We start from the raw sequence: 20,245 nt of genomic DNA on the forward strand, positions 1-20,245 counted from the left end.
TGCTATTTTCCCTGTCTACAGCCTGCCTGACCTCAGATTTTTTTAAAAAAGCTATGCTTGAAGGCAGGTAATCTGCATATCAACATTAAGACCATTTCCCAATATTTTAAGAGGTAAATGCTCAGAAGGTCTGTGCAGAAGATCTGACTGTTTGTCCAGCCTTTTGCATGTTAGACATCACATCTTACAGCGCCTGAAGGTACCCAGGTCAGCATAGCTGCTGTCTACTTCTTTCATAAGCAAGAGAAAGTGTGATAGACAGTTTTCTGTTCTAGTATTTTCATATCTGTGTTAAAGCTCCATTGAATTTACAGTGTGATAGCTTGATTTGCTGAATCCTCAGATTTCTACTCAATACTAGGTGTCAGTTTAGGAAAGAACAGAAAGTACGTGGTATCTACTTTCAGCACTGTTCAGGAAAATTTAGTTCCATGGTCTTCAGTGGCTTTTTAAAAATATGCTTAAATACTGTCCTGGACAGAGACAAATTCTTAACTAGAGCCTGAACGTATAACCCTAAACATATAACCCTAACAGTTCATTGGTATTTGTGCAGAGCGTTCCTGTTGCAGTGGACCTCACCAAACATCAGACAATAGTCCTGAAATGAGCGAAGAAGAAGCTGTTGCTGTATTTTGTTTAGTTTTAAAAAAAATAATTACATTTAAAGTACCTTGGTGATGCTCATTTTCCAGTGCCTCATTTCACAGGAAAGAGATACTTTAGCAGGGCAGGATACGTCAGCTCTCTCTTTCTCTCTTCCGTTAGTCACATAATTCAGACCAATTTTTCTGAGTGTAAAGCTTTTTGTTGTAGGGAGGCGGCCCAGAATGGCTGCTCTCTTCTGCATTCTTCTGCCCAGAGACCCTTTGGAAAAGCCATGCTCCAGAAAACCACTATTCTCAGAGTGCAATTCGTCCCATCCCAGGCATGAGAAGATGAAGCTCTTTCTGAAGAGGGCCTGTTTTTCGCATGTGCTGTCTCTGTCTCTCACTCTTTCCTTCCTCTACTGGGAGTATAGATAAATTACTTAGCTAATTAAATAGGAGCGAGGAAACGATTTCAGAGTAAGCATGTCTCTGGTGAGGTAATCCAGAATAACTGTTGCTTCTAGTCTGCACACTCACGTATTTTGCAGAAATGGCTCTGTATAGACTGATTCTTGTGATGAGGTGCATGTTGCTCTGCAAGTAGGTTGCACAGTATGTTCAGTAGTTTCTACTCAACATGTGCAGGATCACACTCACTTTTCTGCATCATCTATAAGGAGCAGTAAAAAAACAGCACAAGCTTGACAGAAGTCAATGGAAAACCAGAATAATAGTGTTTTCTGTTGACTTTGTAAATGCCTGCAGGACTCTGGTGGATGAAGTTCACTTGTGCTCAGTAGACAAAGTTGTCCAATGCCCATGTCCTCTTCCCATGCATCACCCTGCAGTAGAGCTGTGAGGGGCTAGATTCAGTCCCTCTTGCTGCATGCACTGCAGTGGCAGACTTTGCTATACGTGGGATGCTGGAGAAGACCACCTTCCTTTTCTCAGTTTTCTGAATTCACCGAAAAAATGGGAAATTACTGTGATAAGAAAAGTGCTCGCTCTTGAACATAGAGCAGGTGGCATAGAAAGCTCTGAATTCAAACAGTTCATTTTCAATTGCTGTTATTATTGGTATTCTTTATCTCTTCTGGTGTGCAAAAGCTCCTCTCCAGTGTCACTGGTAACAACGTACCCTGTAAGCAGGAGTTAGTAACTCTTAACATTTTATATGAGTCAGCGTACCTTTAATAAAACTTTTCAAGTTGAAAGGGAGGGAGGAAGGGAGTCAATATCTCTGTAATATAAAACAATTTGTGCACTGGGAGGATGACCTCTGCTGCAGGTGTTGAGGACAGTAGGCACATGGTGCAGGATATTTCCCGCTGTCCTGACATCACACAGCTGTGCATTGGACTTTTTCTTCTTAAGGCCAAATTTACAGGAATCAGTAGGAAAGCAGCTTCGCTGGTTTTAGCTAAGCCATTTTTTTCTCTCTCTTTGCTTTTATCCCTGTGTTTGATGCTTTAACATTCTCTGTTCTTTAAATCTGTACTTGAATGAAGCCAGGAAGAATCCAACTGTGTATTTTAAAGACCCATATTTTCCATACTTCTTTGTACGAAATAACAACATTGATTTGTTTTGCCAATTATTCATTTTTCTACACAGTGCACAGAGTTGTTTGTTAAAAACTGTGCCACTTGTTTTTTATTTTCTAGCGGTGTCTCTAATCCCACATCATGGGTTTTACTTTATTGAAATCATACGTAGCACCACTTGCCACCCACTTTTAAAAACCTTTGTTTAATTCTTTTCAAAACAAACAGATTTAAATGTTTTTCCTTTGATTCTTAGACGCTGTCGGGGTTGCCAGATCAAGACTCTTTCTACGACGTGGTGGACTGTCTGGAAGAACTAGGCATTGAAGCTATTTCACAGAGACACTTGAACAAGAAAGGAACAGACTTGGACTTAGTTGAGCAATTTAACATTTATGAGGTAACATAACATGCCCTGTTTTATGCATCTTACAGCTTGTGCAGACTTCAAAGCCAAGAGGAGGGGGGGAATGTAACCTAGGTGAAATTTGGTTATCTATTTTATTTTAAAAGAAAAACATCTGGTTGCTAGAATTATTACACACATTCATATATGTGACCTGCTACAGTACATAGCTGCGTTTAATGCAAATGCATTTCATACGAGAGCTGGGGCATACTCCAAGGCAAACCAGCACATTTACTACCCTCCTTAGAGGCAGTTCTGCCTGCAATTAAAACTTTCTCAGGCTGCTAGTTACACCTCCTGAAGTAAGTTCAAGTCCTTTCCATATGCAAAAGCATTCAGCTCATGAAAAAGGTTCGGCTGAGCTCAGCTTCACAAATGCCACTTGTTCTGCAGCTGAATACCCGGCAAGTCCTTGTTTACGAGTTTACACTGGACCAGATCCTATACAGTTTGCAGCAATGGAGTAATGAGTGACTCCACATTCACCACCAAGATATCAAATAACTACTTCTGAAGTATTTATATGTAAGGGTAGGATATCCAGTTTCTTAATAATTTGCTTCTTTTCAGACTTCAAGAAGTGTTGGAGCAGGGAGGTTTAGGCTGAAGTTAATGTAATGTAAATGGGAATTCGTGTTCTGGTGTGATGAAATGAAGCTACCTTATCTTCATCTAAGTCCAGCAACAGATTAGAGTCTCCATTTTCTTCATCAACACTACACCCATGTCACTTCAGTAACTTTAGGAGAGATAAGTTTTATATACAGCAGTTTGCAGGAAGTCAGGCCAAAATAGGAACATGAGAGTGAGAGGGCTCCATGTTTTTCTTTCTTTTTCTATTGTCAGAGGGACGAGCTCATAAAATCCTTTTTAAAAGCTGATATTAATCTTAAAAGGAGGTGGTTTTGTGCGGGCTGTGCCTACTGAAAGATTTGATTGCAAAATTAGCAGTTGGCTTAGTTGGGTAACAGCTTTCTCTTGATGACCAGACTAAATTCAGACATGCCTGTGCACATTCTTTCTTTTTTCTGCCAATGTTGTTCTGTATCTGAAAAATCTCTTCTTCTCCACCTTGTCTTTCTTCCTTTCTTTCTCAGATGACCCTGAGACACGAGGATGGAGATGAGAGCGCTGACCCCCCTCCCAGTGGGCGCAAGGACCGGAGAAGGGCCAGTCTTGGTGCCAGCGAGCGCCGGGGGCTGGAGCGCCGCCGGAGCCGCAGGCATTCGGTACAGACCCTCAAAAGCACTTTCTCGGCCCCCGCCAGCCCCTGCGGTCAGTCCAGCTCCAGTTTCACGCTGGGCCACGGACAGCGCGTTGAAGAGCTCAGTGAGAGGTAAGCACCTGCGCTGGAGAGTAGTTCTGTCTTTTCCCCTATTACTTTCTCTTACGTTCGTTGCACTTTATTAATCTGTCAGACTTTTGTTTTCTTTTTTTCCCTCTTTCCACTGTATTCAAAAAGGAAAAAAAAAAAGACATATTTAAAGTTAAAACAAAAAAACCCAAAAAGTATCAAAAAGAAATGGAGTTGTAGGTGACTTCATTTATCTACATAGCTACGTTCCTGGGCACCATCTACCACAAGTGAATGGACCCAAACCACATGAGGTAGAGCATCCGATGTGGGAACTAACCAAGGTTAATCTCATCCATTGACAGATTTTATATTCAATATAGCACATAATAGAAGATTGTAACAAGGGCATAGTCACATTAATGCAGAGCTGTTTGTCCTGTGTACATGTCATGGTTTAACCCCAGCCAACAGCTAAGCACCACGCGGCCACTTGCCCACTCCCCCACAGCAGGATGGGGGAAAAGAATTGGAAGGGTAAAAGTGAGAAAACTCATGGGTTCAGATAGAACAGTTTAATAATCGGAATAAAATAGTAGTAATCAATTAATAATAATTTAAAAATTGATTAAAAGAAAAATAACAAAGGGAGAGAAATAAAGCCCAAGAAAGACAAGTGATGCAAATGAAAACAATTGCTTGCCACCAACCGACCGATTCCCAGCCAGCCCCAAGCAGCAGCCTCCCCTGCTAACCTGCCCCCACTTTTATTGCTGAGCGTGACGTCATGGGCTGTGGAATATCCCTTTGGTCAGCTGGTGTCCACTGTCCCGGCTGTGTCCCCTTCCAACCACTTGTGCACCCCCAGCCTACTCACCGGTGGGGCGGTGTGAGGAACAGAAAAGGCCCTGACTCTGTGTAAGCTCTGCTCAGCAGCGACGAAAACATCCCTATAATATCGGCGCTGTGCCCAGCGCAAATCCAAAACATAGCCCCATTCTAGAAGAAAATTAACTCTATCGCAGCCAAAACCAGCACGTTCTCCATCCCTTTTTCTATAGCATTGACATCATGCTCAGGTCCCACACTATCCTATACATCCTCATTACCCTTCCCAACAGCACAATACGTTACTGTTCATTCTTTCCCCCCTCACACTTTGCAATCAGCATTCCAGCATAAATATTTCCCTTTGAGGCTACACTGTAGTAGTGAATATATCTAATGTTTTGTAATTAGTGAAAGAGAGAAAGTAATGACTAGCTGAGCAGCAGTCTGTAACGCTAGTCAGTCAAAGCTAGTGGTGTTGCCCATCCCATAATGGTTGGCTTGGGCTATGCATGCTTAGAAAAAAAGGGAGCTGCAGATCCTCAGCTTGTGGGACCACTGCACAAGAGGGCTGGAATTAGTTTTGCCCAAGTTAGATGTCTGATCAGCTCGCCTCCCTTTGATGTCAGTGGAGTGCAGCAAGCACTGGTAGACCTTCAGTTATCTAACGTATTCTACATGCCTGAAATTTCAGCCAAGATGAATCATGCTCTGAAAGTGGCTGTCTGTTGGCTCTGAAGGGAACCTGGCTGAGTGGCTCAGGTGAATGTACATACACTGCAGATAGCTAAAGCTGGACACTGTCATCTCGTGGCTGAAGGTGCAATTTGCAAACCCAAAGCATGCTCCATGAAGAGCATATTTTGTGTTGATTATAACATTTAGGAAGTTCTTTGGGGGTTTCTGTTGATTAGCACTGGATGTGAACTTAGAGCTTTAAAATCCTGCGTTACATGAGAAGCAGCCCTTCTTGCAAAGAAAACAGAGTTGAATAAAGTTTAATGGCTTCAGGCAATATGAAAATACAAGATTGCAGATAATTTGAACAGTAGCTGCGTGTTGTATACCACATAGTGGCTTTTGGTTTTCTTTTCTTTTTTTTTAATTTTCTTCTTGCATTTGGCAACACATTCATGCTTGTTTTCCATCACCTTCTGTTGGCTGGGCCCTTAGTGAGCTGGAGGCTGAGAGCCCCGTGGTCTCACAGGCTGATGATGAGGATGACAGTGCGTTTGAGGCTGAGTTTAGAGCATCTTCAGCATGAGTACACCTGGGGGCTTCAGCCGCTCTGCATGAGATGCCTCGAGCATGATCTTGGGCCCGGCTTCATGGCTTAACCAATGTGACTGAGAATTTGTACCCATGGATATGCAGCAGATATCCTTGATTTGTTAAACTGATTAATTTGGATTAGAAATAAGGGGATGCTTCAACTCTACAAAAATTGTTGATTCTTTTACTGTAGTTAAACAAATGCAGTTCATGCAAAACGACAATCGCTACCATATATTTTCTCACTATTAACGTTTGCTTACTAGCTTTATTTTGCAGTCTTCACTAATTCTGAATGAATTTGTGTTTGAGCTGATTGTTAGTATCAGAGCAGTAGAAATATGGCAGATTAATTTCCTAAGTTCTTTGAAATACTTTTTTCAGCAATGTAGCATAATTTCAATAACTATTATTCATATTTAAATAATTATTTTCAATAATAATACTAATTATGTTCCTTTTCTGAAAAAAAAAATACCCAGTTCTGCTCTACACCCTAGTTGAAACTGACATAATTTAAAGCGTAATTTAAGGTTAAAACCAAGAAAGAAATCTTTAAGCAATCAAATTTAATTGTGTAATGTCCTTGGTATCCTCTCTAGGAAAATAATTAAATTCTCTTCAACTCCATTTGGAATTTTGAATTTGCTCACCTGCCTTTCTAAGGAGAGAGGCATTCAATTAGGAATATATGTAACACTGATCTTTGCTTGACATATTAGTTCAATAAAAATCATTTTCTTTTCCCCATTCTCCAACCCTCGTAGCAGGTGAAGACAGGGAGCAATAACTTGTAGCTAGCAAATCAGGTTTTTTCCCATTGGGTATTATGGACTATGGAATATTTTTCAGTACTTGAAGATGCAAGTTCTATGCCCAGTGAAATTCTCAAAGTTGCCATAACAAGAAGCTAGTCAATTGTCGGCTCTTCCATAAATCCTGTTGGGTTTCTGGTAAATAAGTATTTCAGAAAAGCTGATTCTGTCCTTCACATTTTTAGTCTCATGGTCTATCCAAATCTGTACTTGTGGTAGGAGAGGAAAACCAGCCTTCCTGCCTTATCATATCCCAGTGAGTCTCAGTTTTCATTGAAATAATCCAGATGAATGCAACAGTATCTCACCTGATAGCTAAACTGGGACAAAAAAACAAAACAAAACAAAACAAATGCTTCATGTCTTCTATTCATTAACATTTAATCAGAAAAATAACGAAGTTGAATGGCTCATACAAAGTTTTTACATATTTATAAAGTTTGAATTCACCTTAAGTAGAAAGAGGTTTTTCTCTCTGCATTGTTCTTACTGGAATCAAGTTTTCAAATTTCAGCATGTGGTTTCTGATGCAACTTACTTATTAGTTTAAAGGATTTTAATAGAGCATCATAACTTTAGGCCTTGCTGCAAGTTATAATGACATTTTAAAATCATATGTTAAAATATGATGCAGCCATCACCTGGTTTTGTCAAAAGAAATGGTTGTGTCTGTTCTGCTTCTATCATTGATGTTGTAGAGAGGAATCTATCAAATAGATAAAAGTTACTTTTTACCCCTCTAAACTGAAAGTAACATTTGTTCATCCAGGAAAGATCTGTCTTCTGCAAATGCCCTTCTTTTGGTTCATAATCCTAGTCCCTCTGAAGGAAGGAAAAATTTCGCAGTAAGTTTTTGCAGTGCTGTATTTTCTAAAAAGTAGTCTGCAAAAGGAGTTTCAGTCTCTTTATTCCTTTACTACATAGTCTTTACCAATAGGAAACATGTAATGATATTAATGATAACCTTATTGTGTTGCTCCTGCTGGTATCTAAGCTTTGTGTGTGGTTGCAAGTGTCTGTGTCTGGTTTTAGAGTGGATTACCACCATCAAGTTCAGTGGAATTGCTTCTTATGAGACATGGTTAGAGATTAAAGTCACACTCTTACACTGTACTAAATTGTGTTTTGGGCAATATTCTTGGTTATTTTTGGATTTCATTGCCAAAATCAGTAGAAGGTTCAAGTTCTTCCTCAGCATTCTCCTTCCCACAGTGTTCATGTTTCTTTTCTTTCTAACTCCATCAGCTGGTTTGGCGGTTACTTTGCTTTTGTTTACCACATCAAACAGGTTGTCCACAGTCATCTGCTTTGTGTCAACCGATAAGTCTTCCAAAAAGAGAAAAATCCATGGTGCCGGTAAAACAAAAAAAAGACAATATTGGCCAAATTCTGTTCTGTCTCACAATGCTGTATATCCAGAAAAGCTGTCTGAAGTCAATGGAGTCGCTCTGATTTATGCCAGGCTAATTGAGAGCAGACTTTGTGTTTTGACCTGGGAAAAGTTGACCGTAAATGCTAAGGGCAACCAAAAGGAAAACTTGCAGGCCTTTTTTATCCATTTGGCAACCTTCTCCCAAACTAAATGTATTGCTGTTTCACTTGTGGTTCAAAACAAATAAAGACTCAAATCTGCTTTGTGTTAAAATAGTTTTCATGGAGAGTGAAACCCAGGCTAATGTGCCTGTTACTAAATAAATAAATAAAGAAGTTGATAATGACTGCTAACTAAGAAAAGCTGAAGGCTGGTTTAAGGACATATAGCTGCTGCAGGGTACTTTAAAATGCCGGTCTTGACCACCAGCAGGTTTGCTTTGCTCAAATTTCTTTCTTTTACCATGATGGCATAGAGCACCAAAAACGGGGGGGGAACTTCAGTCCTGTTAACATGATGTTTTAAATGCTTCACTGAGGGCACCTCCTGCACTGGTCCAAATTGAGTGCTCTCAATCTGTGGTCTAGCGTGCTGTTTCTCAAGCAGTAGACTTTTAAGTAAGTTCTTCCATGGGATTGGTTTTTTTCTTTTTAAAATAAAACTAGCTTTTTCCAACCACACAATGGACAGAGCCAGGGAAGAATGTAAGGAGTGGCATGGAACTTGCACTAGATCGATGTTGCATTTTATGCAGTGATTTCCAGCAACATAAGCATTAAAGAACAAATTGATGTCTGCCTGTCTGTCAATCTCATTGGTCTGGCTCTGAGGGAGTAGAAGGCAGGTGGTTTGGAAGTTCTCAGTGCTGTCTTGAGCGCTGAACAGGTGCTCTGCAAGAGCCCTATACATACAAACTAGCAACAAGTACTTCTCCCAGTTTTTCAAATGAATGTGTTTCACATTCTGCTGTGCATTTCCCTTTCTGAAACACTGCACTGCATAGTGACCTTCCCGTCCCTCTCCCTGGGATTCCCGTCACAGCTGTCAGCCAGACTTAGCAAATGGACTCAAGGGAGCCTCTATGAGATTTACTCTGACACCTCTTTCCAGCATTTGAGTGAACGGCTCTGTCAAAGCTTTGTGGAATTAATTACCTTCAAAGACCAAGGATTATAAAGTTGTGACTAGCTAGGATTAGGTACTTACCTTACTGTACTAGACTCTCTGCTTTCTTCTTCTTTTTCATAGCTTTAATTTGTTTTACATCATCAAAAATCTCAAAAGAATTGCTAGGACTGATTATGTATGAACATGTATACATGTTCATCTAGAACATGTTCATCTAGAACATCCAGGCCTTGGTTAGGACTTGACAGTATTCCTGTGCTTGAAACCTAAGAAGCAGAAGAGCTGATGGCCATCTTAAGAATCCATCAGAGCAGAGCCTGCACTCTGAATCAGTGGCTGATGCTGGGTTTAACAAGCTACCTTATCCAGACTGTGGGGCTAAAAGGGTATAAAGAAGACTAACTGTTCAGGTTCACCTGGGGCTTCCAGATTTTTCAATCTGAAGACGCTTGGCCTTCAGGAGAACTGTATTGTTAAGGAAAAAGCAGTGAAGAGAGATTTATGTACCTATGAACTGTGGGTTTTTTAGGGTCCTGCCTGGAACGCTGTTAGGACTCTTCCTCTGAGCAAAGAGTAGCACAGGGAATTCCAAAGTTTCCTGCAGATATCTGGGCTAGCTGGACACAACAGCGTTGCACAGGGCACACAGGGTCTTTAACACCCTTTACAACCCTAGGGAAAAAGTTGGAAAATTGTTGTCTAAATAAAGGAAAGCTGTGCTGAGAAGTCATAAGGATTTGTTTGTTAGAAACTACATGTTTCTGATGCTTGAGGATGGCTCAGATGCAGGAAGAAATCGTGATGCTGTTTTGGTTTTACCAGAAAACAATGAACACAGCTGAGCCTCTGATGCTAAACATTTTTTCTGCTTAACTTTGAATTCCTGTCGAGTTTCTAACCAATGGCACAGACCTTAGTTTGGCTCTATGCACTATTAAATGATTATTAAAATTGGTTCATGTGGAGCCAGGCCTGCAGGGGTGGTTTGTCCAAAATACAGCTGAAACTTTTTTTTTACTTTTTTTTTTTCTATATTTTCATACTTCTAAACCATAACTAATCTTTGATTTTTCTCTAGCATTTACTGTGGCCTAATTCTAGTTTTTGTCATGATGTTTCCAGTTCTGGTGACTTTCCACTACGCTGTGTGAAATGTTTTGATTATGTGAGTGCTTATGGCTGTAAATCAAACTACTGGTTACAGTGATGGGTGGGTTTCCTTTAGTTTAATTTTGCATTGTTACTGTCCACATCTCTTAGAGCTGCTGTCTGTGGCAAATATGATGAATGGTATGATAAGTATGAAAGAGCAAAGTGAGACTCAACATTAGCATTTAATGCAGGGCTCAGGCTGTGACGTGGATTATTAAAAGCATAGAAGAAAAAAGAAGTTAATTTATTTTTATTTCTTCAATAGAACAAAACAAATCTATTTTATTCTTAGATGTTTGTCTCTGGTTCCTGTTTTTGGATATTCAAAACAACTGAGGCATGAATCTAGACTAGGCTTGGAAATACAATGCCATATGATGAGTTATGGGGGAGATGTTATCTTTTCACCACTTGGTTGGTATGGGCAAAAATGGAAGTGGGTTATAAAAACAGAGGGTTTGGAAAGGAGATTTATCTATGAAAGTAAAAGGCTTGGTAAAGTCTCATCTGTTCATACCATCAGACCTTTATTAGTCATTGATAACGACATACAAAATCTGATCTGTTAAGGTGTTGATGTTTTAGTTTTGGGACAAGGAGGACACATTTATTTCTCTTGTGCAGGCAGGGTTATTTGAAGCATGAAGTCAAGCAGGCTTGAAAAGAGGTGAATAAAAATGTGAAATTTGTTATCTTACTGTCTGTAAGAATATCTTGAAAATGCCTGTAAGCAATGCAGTAGAGGAAGAGACATGAAACAGGTTAAGAAAAGTCTTCTTTCAAACCCATACCATAAACAAAATAATCCATTTATGTATAAATAGGGATTGACCTATTAATGAATGGGTAATAATAATAAAAAAAAAATAAAGTTACAGATTGATGAGTGTCTTGTGTACTGGTCCTATTACTGTCTCATTTTGCTACCAGCACTTTTTGTCTGAATTAAAATACGTCAGTGGAAGGTAAGATTTTGTAGTAGGGGTACTGTTTGTGGATCTTGCTGAAAGGAAATGTTTTATACTTTGTATACATGCAGAATCCAGTTGGCAGCATTGAACTTTGCTGTAAAAGCAACGGTAGATTTTCCTTGTTTGAATTGTAGCAGAAAGCACTGAGAGTTAAATGAGGTTATAGCTGCACGGCAAATGAAAGCACAGTGAGACTTGGACTATTTTTTTCAATTATTTTTTTTCACTGTGGGGTGAAAAAAGCTGTAATTCAGCTTTGGTGAATTACCTGAGGAAATGTAATGCCAGGATTTGAATACATTTCTCCAGAGTCCCATTGTAGTGTCTTATGCACTGACCCATATGTGCCTTAGAGGATTCACCTCCAGAATGTGTTCCCAGTATTTGTAAACATGATCCTCTGAGGCCAGAAAAGTTTTTTACACGTATGATGAGATGGGAAGAAAAGAGGACAGCAGTTTGGCAGGATGCCATTTCCAGATCCCTCCCTTTGAAGTAAAGGGCACTAACTGTGACCTTCAAGTGTCAACCAGTATGCAGTTCCAAGCTCTGAAAACACCGTTTCTTCTCTCTTTCTGTATGTGTTTCAGTATTTATTGCTCCTAAAGTCTCTCTACATCATGATTCTGTTTCTTTACCTCTCTGTGCATACAGATGTAAAAACAGCAATGTTGTTCGTTGGTCAGAGAGTTGGGACTCTTGAAGTCTTTGGAAAGCCTTGCCAGTATCTTAAGCAAGACTCTGCCGTCTTGCTCTGCTTTGATGTGCCCTATATAAACCAACTGCAGCAATGAAAAAAGCATGGAGGCATTACCTAGATATTTTTAGGTGTGACAAGTTGTTACTGATAAATAACAGTAGCCTGAAGATAAAGAACATCATAACATGAAGTTATAGAGAACAGGCTTACTTTACATTATTTGTCATTTACTCAACTTTTTTTCTGAACAGTTTTCTTTATTTAGGGCAGATATACCAGGATAATTTTCCTTTTTACCTTTGTAATTATGCATCTTCCTTTCCCTTCTGTGCAGGAGGCCAGATTTTGAGGCTTCACAAGTAAGTTGTTACCTGTGTCTTTTAATGTATTTTCATCTTCATGTCATTGCACCAACTGAAGTGTTCTATCACCTGTAGCAGTGGAATGGAAATGAGCAAGGGGGTTGATGAGTGGTTTTGTTTTTAATTGAGGAGGAAAGTATATTGCTATATCTTTGTATACAGGGTAATAAAAGATGAATTTAAATTATTTCCATTTCTGGCTTTCACGTAATAGACTAGCTGAGTCTGTTCTGGCAGCTAGGATAGAAGGAAGAAAGAAGCAGCAGAAGTGTAGCAAAGCATTTGTTTGTTTTACAAGGACTTAGGAATTTGGCTATGAATTGCGCTGTCTAACCTATGAAAGTGGAATTTCACTCATAAATTGAGGACAATGGCAAGCGATTGCAAAAGAAAATAAAATTACATCCACTGTGACTTATAAAGATCTTTCCTTGAGGGAACATTTTTCATTTTGTATTTGTTCACCTGTGAGGGGTTCAGAGAAGCAGCTTTCCAAGTGCCGTGCAAGAGGTAAAACAGGTCAGAGGTTTGAAGGGGAGTGGGGAACAACCTTGAAAGAAAAATTTGAGATCAACTGTAGTATTTCATTTAGAATAATATTGTGGAATGGCTAATGGTTATCTTACTTCACTGAATGTGGCCTGTAGTCCTAGTCAGGAGCTGCTGCTCTGAAAGGCAGTGAAAGCTTAAAAGAAAGTAATTTAAAGCAGCTAAACTAAAAAGCACTTGACTTAATTACAAAGAGAAAGACAGACAGAACATTCCTCATCAGTAATTAACTGCACATAGGGTGATTTTCAGAGAGTGTGGGAATAATGGCCAACAGCTTTACAATTCCCCAGGCCTTTCTTCTCTGGGTCGCTTTGTAACTTCAAGACCCCTTTTTTCACTGAAGACCAGTGTTCGCTTTTCTTGGGAATTTCTGTATAATTCTGTGGGTGGTCGCAAAAGGTTCAGAAGTACACTTAGGGCCTTGTCTAATAACCTGCAAGATTAAGAAGTAAATATTTGGGAAGACTTTAGTAAAGGTTAAATGAGCCCTACACAAATTGGAATCATATACCAAAAGGGAGATATTTTGATGTGCTGTTATCTCATTAATTAACTTTTATGTGTGTTGTATGTGCACATCAAAATGTTGGTAGCCTAATTATGGCAAGACCATCCTTTTTCCTATCATTCTGTATTCAAACATTAGTGGTCAAATTCTTCCTGAATTAAAATTCTTTAAAGCGTATCTTACACTTTAAAAATTTCCTTTTGCAGAGCAGAATGTGTTTCTGCTGTCATGCTTATTTTCTGGCTTTGGTGTTTTGTTTTTGTGTTTGGTGTTTTTTTTTTTTTAATTATTATTTTAGCACAGCCTTTGATTTTTCTATTAGCTGTATCTTTGGGGCATGGGAGGTGGCACAGGGGGAGTGAGAAACTTGTGTTTCTGTGCTGCAAGCTAGAACAAAGAAAGCCTGAGTTCCTTCAGGCTGCATTTATCAAAACTCTATGAAGGGAAGAGTTTAGGGGGAAGCCTGGAAAGGGCAGCAGATAGATAACCTTGTACACATTGTTCAGCTCTAGGGACCAGTAAGATGGAGAGTATTTTGGGGGGCTTCAAGTGCTTGTGCAGTGAGAGTCAGCATTTTCAGAGTGGTGCCTTAGTTTCAAAATCATCTAGTTGTGGCTGGCTTAGGTATGTGTTAGGTACGATGCTTAGCATCCTACAGACTTTGCCCCTGCCTTCAGCTAAACTTGTAGATTAATCCCTTGAATATCATTTCCTTTCATCAATCTGTGTTGGTTAGTCTTCATGTCTCTGCAACTTAGAGTAGCTGTTTAATATCAACAGGATATTAAGTTTGATTGGCACTTTTTTTTTTTTTTTTTGTTTTCTTGAGAGTCTTAACTTGCAGCAGAATATTTCAGCTAAATACTTTAGAAATCAGTGTTTCATCTTTCAGCAAAGTCTCTGTCTTTACAAATGCTGAAACGCATACATTTGTATCTTAGTGTGCAGGCTCTAACCACTTTCATGTAAATAGATCAATGCTGTAAATGTAGTTGCACATGTGGCACTAAATAACACGTTTTGTTTGCATGGATTACAAGCACATTCTGTAAGCAGATTTTTGAAACATTCAGTAGAGGCTATTTTTAGTAGAATTTGAATTCTCTAAAATAACCTGTTACTCAAATGTAAACTTTGAGTAAATCCTGTTCTTATAAAGGAGAAAGGTTATTCCATTAGTTCTAAAGCCTTTGCCTAGATTTTGTTTTGATGCCCCAGTGGTTCTTTATCCATAAACTTCTCTGTCAAGGTCTTCTTGAACATGCACATATTTTAAGGGGCTATAAATACTTTCATGTCAAACTTCAGTTGAAACAACTGAGCAAAAACTGTGCTGTAGTAGATGCTCGTTCGCTGCCATGACTGATGATACATTTTATAAAGATTTGTGGATTTTTGGGGGTTTGTTTGTTTGTTCGGTGGGGGTCTTAGCCTGTAGCAGTAATCCATCTTAAAGATAAAAACAAACACAGTGATTGTTTTGAAATTTGTTTTCACTGCTATAAAGCTTTTGTTTAAATACTTCTAATCTGATGATGTTATCATGGAACTGACATAACACAGGCTTAAGGCAGTAGCCTTAAGGTTAGTCGAATATGTCTGATCCTTCAGCATTAGCTGAAGCCCTTCCTCCCTGCTTCAGGACAAATATTTGCCATTTGTCAAACAGGATAGGTTCCTCTATGCTACTGAAAAACTTACTGGGTTCTGCAACCTAGTTTAATTAAAAACCTCCCTATGTATCATTTTTCTTAATTTAATTCTGCTGTTGCACTGACACCAAATTTGCATGTGTATGTGGAAGAGAATGTGAGCTTTTCCACATCATCCCTTCTCTATTGCACACAGAAATCAACAATTAACCCTGAAGGGTCCAAATGAATTCACAAATCTGCTGTTCTGTTTGAGCATCTGTCTGTATGATGTTCTTAGCCTTACAAGACCGTCATCTGTCTGTAGTTGGTGTTTTCCTGTTTTAATAAATAGTCAAGTGGAAAATTTCCTTTCCTACCTTTTGGGAAAGATTTAGGTAGCAGGTACTACCTCTTTTCATGGACAGAAAATCTGTTCTTTAAAACAATACTGAGAAACAACTGCCACTGTTGCTTTGGCTGAAAGAACAGTGCACTTGATTCCTGCCTGTGAACTTACCCCTCTCCTCTGATCTGCATCTGATCCACTTCCTGGGGATAGTCCAGGGGTCTGAAACTGTGAGTTTAGTTGCTGGAAGAGGGCTTTGCAAGCATTGAGCATCTCTCCTAAGCATGCACTTAGTTCTATTGTGCAAATGTCCCTTGACCAAACTTGGCTTCCCCAGGTTAGAGAGCGTGCCCACCTTCAAACACAATAGGCCTGCAGCCGACACAGGCAGAGCCAGTTCCTTCCTCTGACTGACCTGCTGTCCTCCTAGAGTTTATATTAGCAGAGGAAGAGGCCTTTCCAGTCAAAGCTTTTAGTTTGATTTTTTTCTTTGATTTGGAAGTCAAAGAGATTTCAGGAAAGAGTTTGTGGCCTGACAGGAGAATCATCTGGCTTGTATCTCTAAAATAAATCCACCAGTTAAGGTGCAGTGGTGGACCCACAAAGCCACTTCACTGCTACTAGAGAGCTTGCAGGGAGCGAAGACATCAGTTATCTGATGCAGCCTCTGTCATAAGAAAAGCTGAGTCAGACCCCTTTATTTCGGATCAGGAGTAGAGAAGTAATTTTCATTACTTCTCTCCATCTGAGATCTCAGCATCTGACTCTTGTGTAGCAGGCACTGCTGTGGGCTACAAGCAGCCTTGGGAATGCCAGTCCACCAAGCCAGTCTCTCTAATGGATGTGTAACACCTTCTTGGTGTACTCTGTGAGCTCTGAGCAGATGGAATGTGCATATGATTTGCATATACTCGCTTCTTAGAGCTCACCCTCTTAATTCAGTTTTCTTTTTTATTATGCACAGTTAGATGTATGTGCAATAATCAATAAGAGATTGATTTCTAGCAAAACATTCAGCTTGGAAACAGTACCCACTAGGGATGTGTTAATGTCTGATTATAAACTGTAAAAACAAGTGTGCCACACAGGGTTGCTGTACATGCATAGTTTTTTTGAAATATGATACTCTCAAATAATATACAAATTAAGGGGCTGTTGCTCTTGATGTGCTCTTTTAGAATACAGAAAGTCATAATATCTGAGAAGCAGGCTCTTGACTTTTTGCTTCCTAAAATGAAGTTGCGGATAAACATCAGCAGACAGAAGTATTTCCTTCATGTGACATATTTAATAGTTCATGATCCATCATGAAGGAGGACAAGGGGTAAACATTCCTTTCAGCTCCATGTAGGTCATATCACCTCCTGGTCTAAGTTCTGTTTCTCGTTGTAGGCAGGAGGCTATAGTACCTATAGATTGAAACCAAAACCTTACAGGTCCCAAACTGGTCTTTATGTGATAATGGTTTCAAGTCCAGTAACTGACTTAAAGATTAAATTAATTCCCTGTTTTATAATGTAGCCTTCAGCACGTGGATGTATTCCACAGTTTACCTAAAAGAAGCATGGATGTAAAAAGCTAAGGTCCTTTAAGCATACCTATCTTATATATCACAGATGTTCTGGAGAGCTATTTCTATTTTAATAATGTTTTTAAGTGAATGCTAGTGCTTATGGAAAATATGTCATTGATGGCTCAGAGATGTCACAGTTCTGTTTCCTGGTTTGTTTTTCAACTGGTACCCTGAGCTTATATTGACATTTCTGTGGTAATTCTAAAAGTTTCTTGGTTTTCAGGATTTTTTTTGCAGACAATTAGTCCTTCCTGGGTAAGATGCAGTAATTTTTTTGTGAGGGACTTGTCATGTATCCTAAGTTTATGAAGGCTATTATATATAGGCTTAATTCATGATGTTTTCATATTTATAATTAAGCTAGTGTGTGGGAATCCAATTTTCCCAATAATGGATCAGAATGATACTTTGCAAAGCCGTAAGAAACCCGGATGACTGTATTTTAATTGATTACTGCTCACCTGTAGTATTTAATATATGGTTCATTTGGAGGTTGTACACTTTCTATGCAGAAGCTCAGCATTTTCAAAAACAGGTGCCTAAAGTCAGAATCACAAATACTTATTTAGTTCCAAACTTAGGCTGTCCTTAGGGAGATAGGCTGTAGAGTAAAAGTAGTTTCGGGTCTCTAGGTACCAATTAAATATCCTATTCTGATAAATACTGATTACAAAAACTATGAACAGTGGGGAAAGGAACCAGCTTTCACTCCTGGTAAATACAAGACTTCATATCAGGAATTTAAACGGTAGGTTCAGGGTTATAAGCATAAGGTGTAAAGACAGGATGACAAGATCTCAGGGAAAATGTCCAGGATGTGTTGCTCACCTAGCAAGTGTTAGTTTAGGGGCCTGATGATCCTGTGCTATGAAGTGATCCTTAACCATGAGCTAACTCTCAGTTCTGGATGCGTCTTTCTTTTCCCCTTCTCTTTCTATTCAGCGCAAATATAGCTCTGGTGGTTACCAGTTCAGCCCATGTGGTATAAACTCCCGGCCTTATTACCATGCACTTGTGTGAACAAATAAACTCTCAAAGAACCCTCCCAAATTTATGGTATCGACCGTATCTGATGAGTATTTCTGTTGCAAATTTGCTCATTTTGATGCAGTTGATGCAAGATGATCAATCTGGGGCTTAAAATGTAGTAATAACAAGGCCGTTCTTGTTCATACTAGCCGTAGCCGTGCTATCAGCATTATAGGATGCATTGGGCTCTTATCAGAGAACCGTGATCTCAAGGTTCATGAATTATTTACCAAATAACTCAGAGCTTCATTGAGTTATTTACCAAATGTGATTGATTGCTGTAGGACTGGCAGATGGAGACATTTGCCCTTTACAGGAGATAATAGCAAAGCTAGTATTGAGCTGCTCGCTAGTAAGAAGGGATGGTATGAGTGCTCCTTGGTCAATTCCTCTTTTTGGAGTGGGGTTGGGGGTGAGGGTGTAGTATACCAATGTACATATGTGTGTGGAAGTCAAGAGGTGTCTCCATAGTGGAAATAGATGTTTGTGGCAAAGACCAGGAGATGAAGAGATAAGAAATGAAATGGTTATGTCAGTATGATACCTTTAGGAACGGTTGAAAGTTCCTACCTTATAGATGTTTGACAGAGGACTGGAAAAATTCCAGGTGCTACCCATTTCCTGACTATTCTGTAACTAACTCCATACAAATGCAACAAATTTTGGATTGACCTTTTGCATTGCACTTGATGAGTTCATGATCTCACATTGTAAATATTCACTGTTCTTATGACATGGAAACTAATTCTAAATGGAAAAAAAATGCACAGAGCATCGCTTCAGAATTAGAGAAAAGAAAACCAGCTTTTAGGAAAAAGCAAGGAATATGAGTGTCTTAGAAACTTTATTACTGTTTGTATGTTTTACTTTTTGCATGGAACATAGCCTGATGGTATTCATCATTAAATCAAGTAGAGAACTGGATCAATTGCAAATGCAAAAGAAGTCCAAAGAGAGAATATTTTCTAAATCTTCCACAAGTCTATGTGTTTGGGGAGAAAGGGCATAAATGGGGGGAGGAAGAGGATGCAGACAATGTAGCCTTTTTTGTTTTAATATAGTTTTCTTTTTTACTTAAGTGGTTTGTAGGTTATGGAGGCTTTGTGCGTGACGTACAGTTCTTCTGCCAGAATTACTGCTGAACCAAAGCCTGCTTTGACCATACTAATGACTCTTTGCTGAAAAAATTCATGTACTGGCATCCAATAACTTAAATATTGCTATTTGCAAATAGTCCTGAACTGATTTGGTCTCTCTGTTATTTCTAACTTAATGGTTCACCCTGTTCTGTTTTCCAGTTGAGCTATCAGCTGCTGAACAGGAATGTTTTATTTGTGTTAATTTAGAAAGCCTGATGTCCAGTGCCAGCTGTCCCATGCCAGCACAGCGTGTACTGTCCTTTAAGCCAAGCAGGCACAGCTTAATGTCTAGCAAGTTGAACGTTGGTATTGTCACTGATGTTTTCCATTAATGCCTCTGCAGGTAGGGCGGCAGCAAGTGGAAAGCCAAGCTCGAGGAAAAAAAAAATGGCATCTTCGGGGTGTTAAAAATCAATAGTAAAAAACCCATATAGGGGAGAGGATAAAATTTTTCTATTGGTAGATACCCTTGCACCCTCACATACTCAGAAGGAAGTTTTAGGTGGCTGTTCGTATATTGCCATAACTCCCCCCCTCTCAGTGTTTTCCTTCCATTTCTAACTTCATCTCATTTCATTTTCTGGGGACTCACATTGTTTTCTCTTCCACCTTGTCTCTTTCCATTGCCCTGCATGCCTCTTTCCTTGGTCTGACCTCAGAGAGGAGGAAGAGTATGAAGAGGAGGAAGAAGAGCAGCCAGTCACAGAGCCCAATACTGAGGATGAGGGGGAGGAAGAGCCCAGTAGGCAGGTCGAAGCCAGGTACTGGGATTCGGTGTTGTCCCTCCACCTTTTCCTCACCAGCACAGTGTGCAGCAGCAACTGCTTTTTCACTCGCCTTCCTAGATCACCTGTTAAAGCCACCCCCAAGGAAATCTTTTTGCATTTAAAAGTTTTGTCGGAGTGTGTGTGTGTTAATAAGAACATGTTTAATTATATAGGCTCAATGCACTAAGATCTGCCTGTGCTCACTGCCTTTGTACCAAATGAGTGATGCTCACAAATCTTGAAAGATTTAGCAGAATGCA

At 39.5% G+C, this 20,245-nt stretch overlaps 1 protein-coding gene across 1 annotated transcript in view; it reads left to right on the forward strand.

The window, feature by feature from the left end:
- The window catches only part of FHOD3 (formin homology 2 domain containing 3), a 371,022-nt gene that overhangs the window by 246,509 nt on the left and 104,268 nt on the right, over positions 1–20,245 (forward strand). Inside the window, exons 11-14 of the mRNA XM_014938430.1 lie at positions 2,391–2,534; positions 3,641–3,879; positions 5,839–5,925; positions 19,878–19,979. Of these exons, the coding sequence (XP_014793916.1) occupies positions 2,391–2,534; positions 3,641–3,879; positions 5,839–5,925; positions 19,878–19,979 (572 nt within the window). The remainder of the gene's footprint in view (positions 1–2,390; positions 2,535–3,640; positions 3,880–5,838; positions 5,926–19,877; positions 19,980–20,245) is intronic.

This window comes from Calidris pugnax, unplaced genomic scaffold, assembly GCF_001431845.1.
Source record: "Calidris pugnax isolate Ruff unplaced genomic scaffold, ASM143184v1 scaffold13, whole genome shotgun sequence".
Classification (NCBI taxonomy): Eukaryota; Metazoa; Chordata; class Aves; order Charadriiformes; family Scolopacidae; genus Calidris; species Calidris pugnax.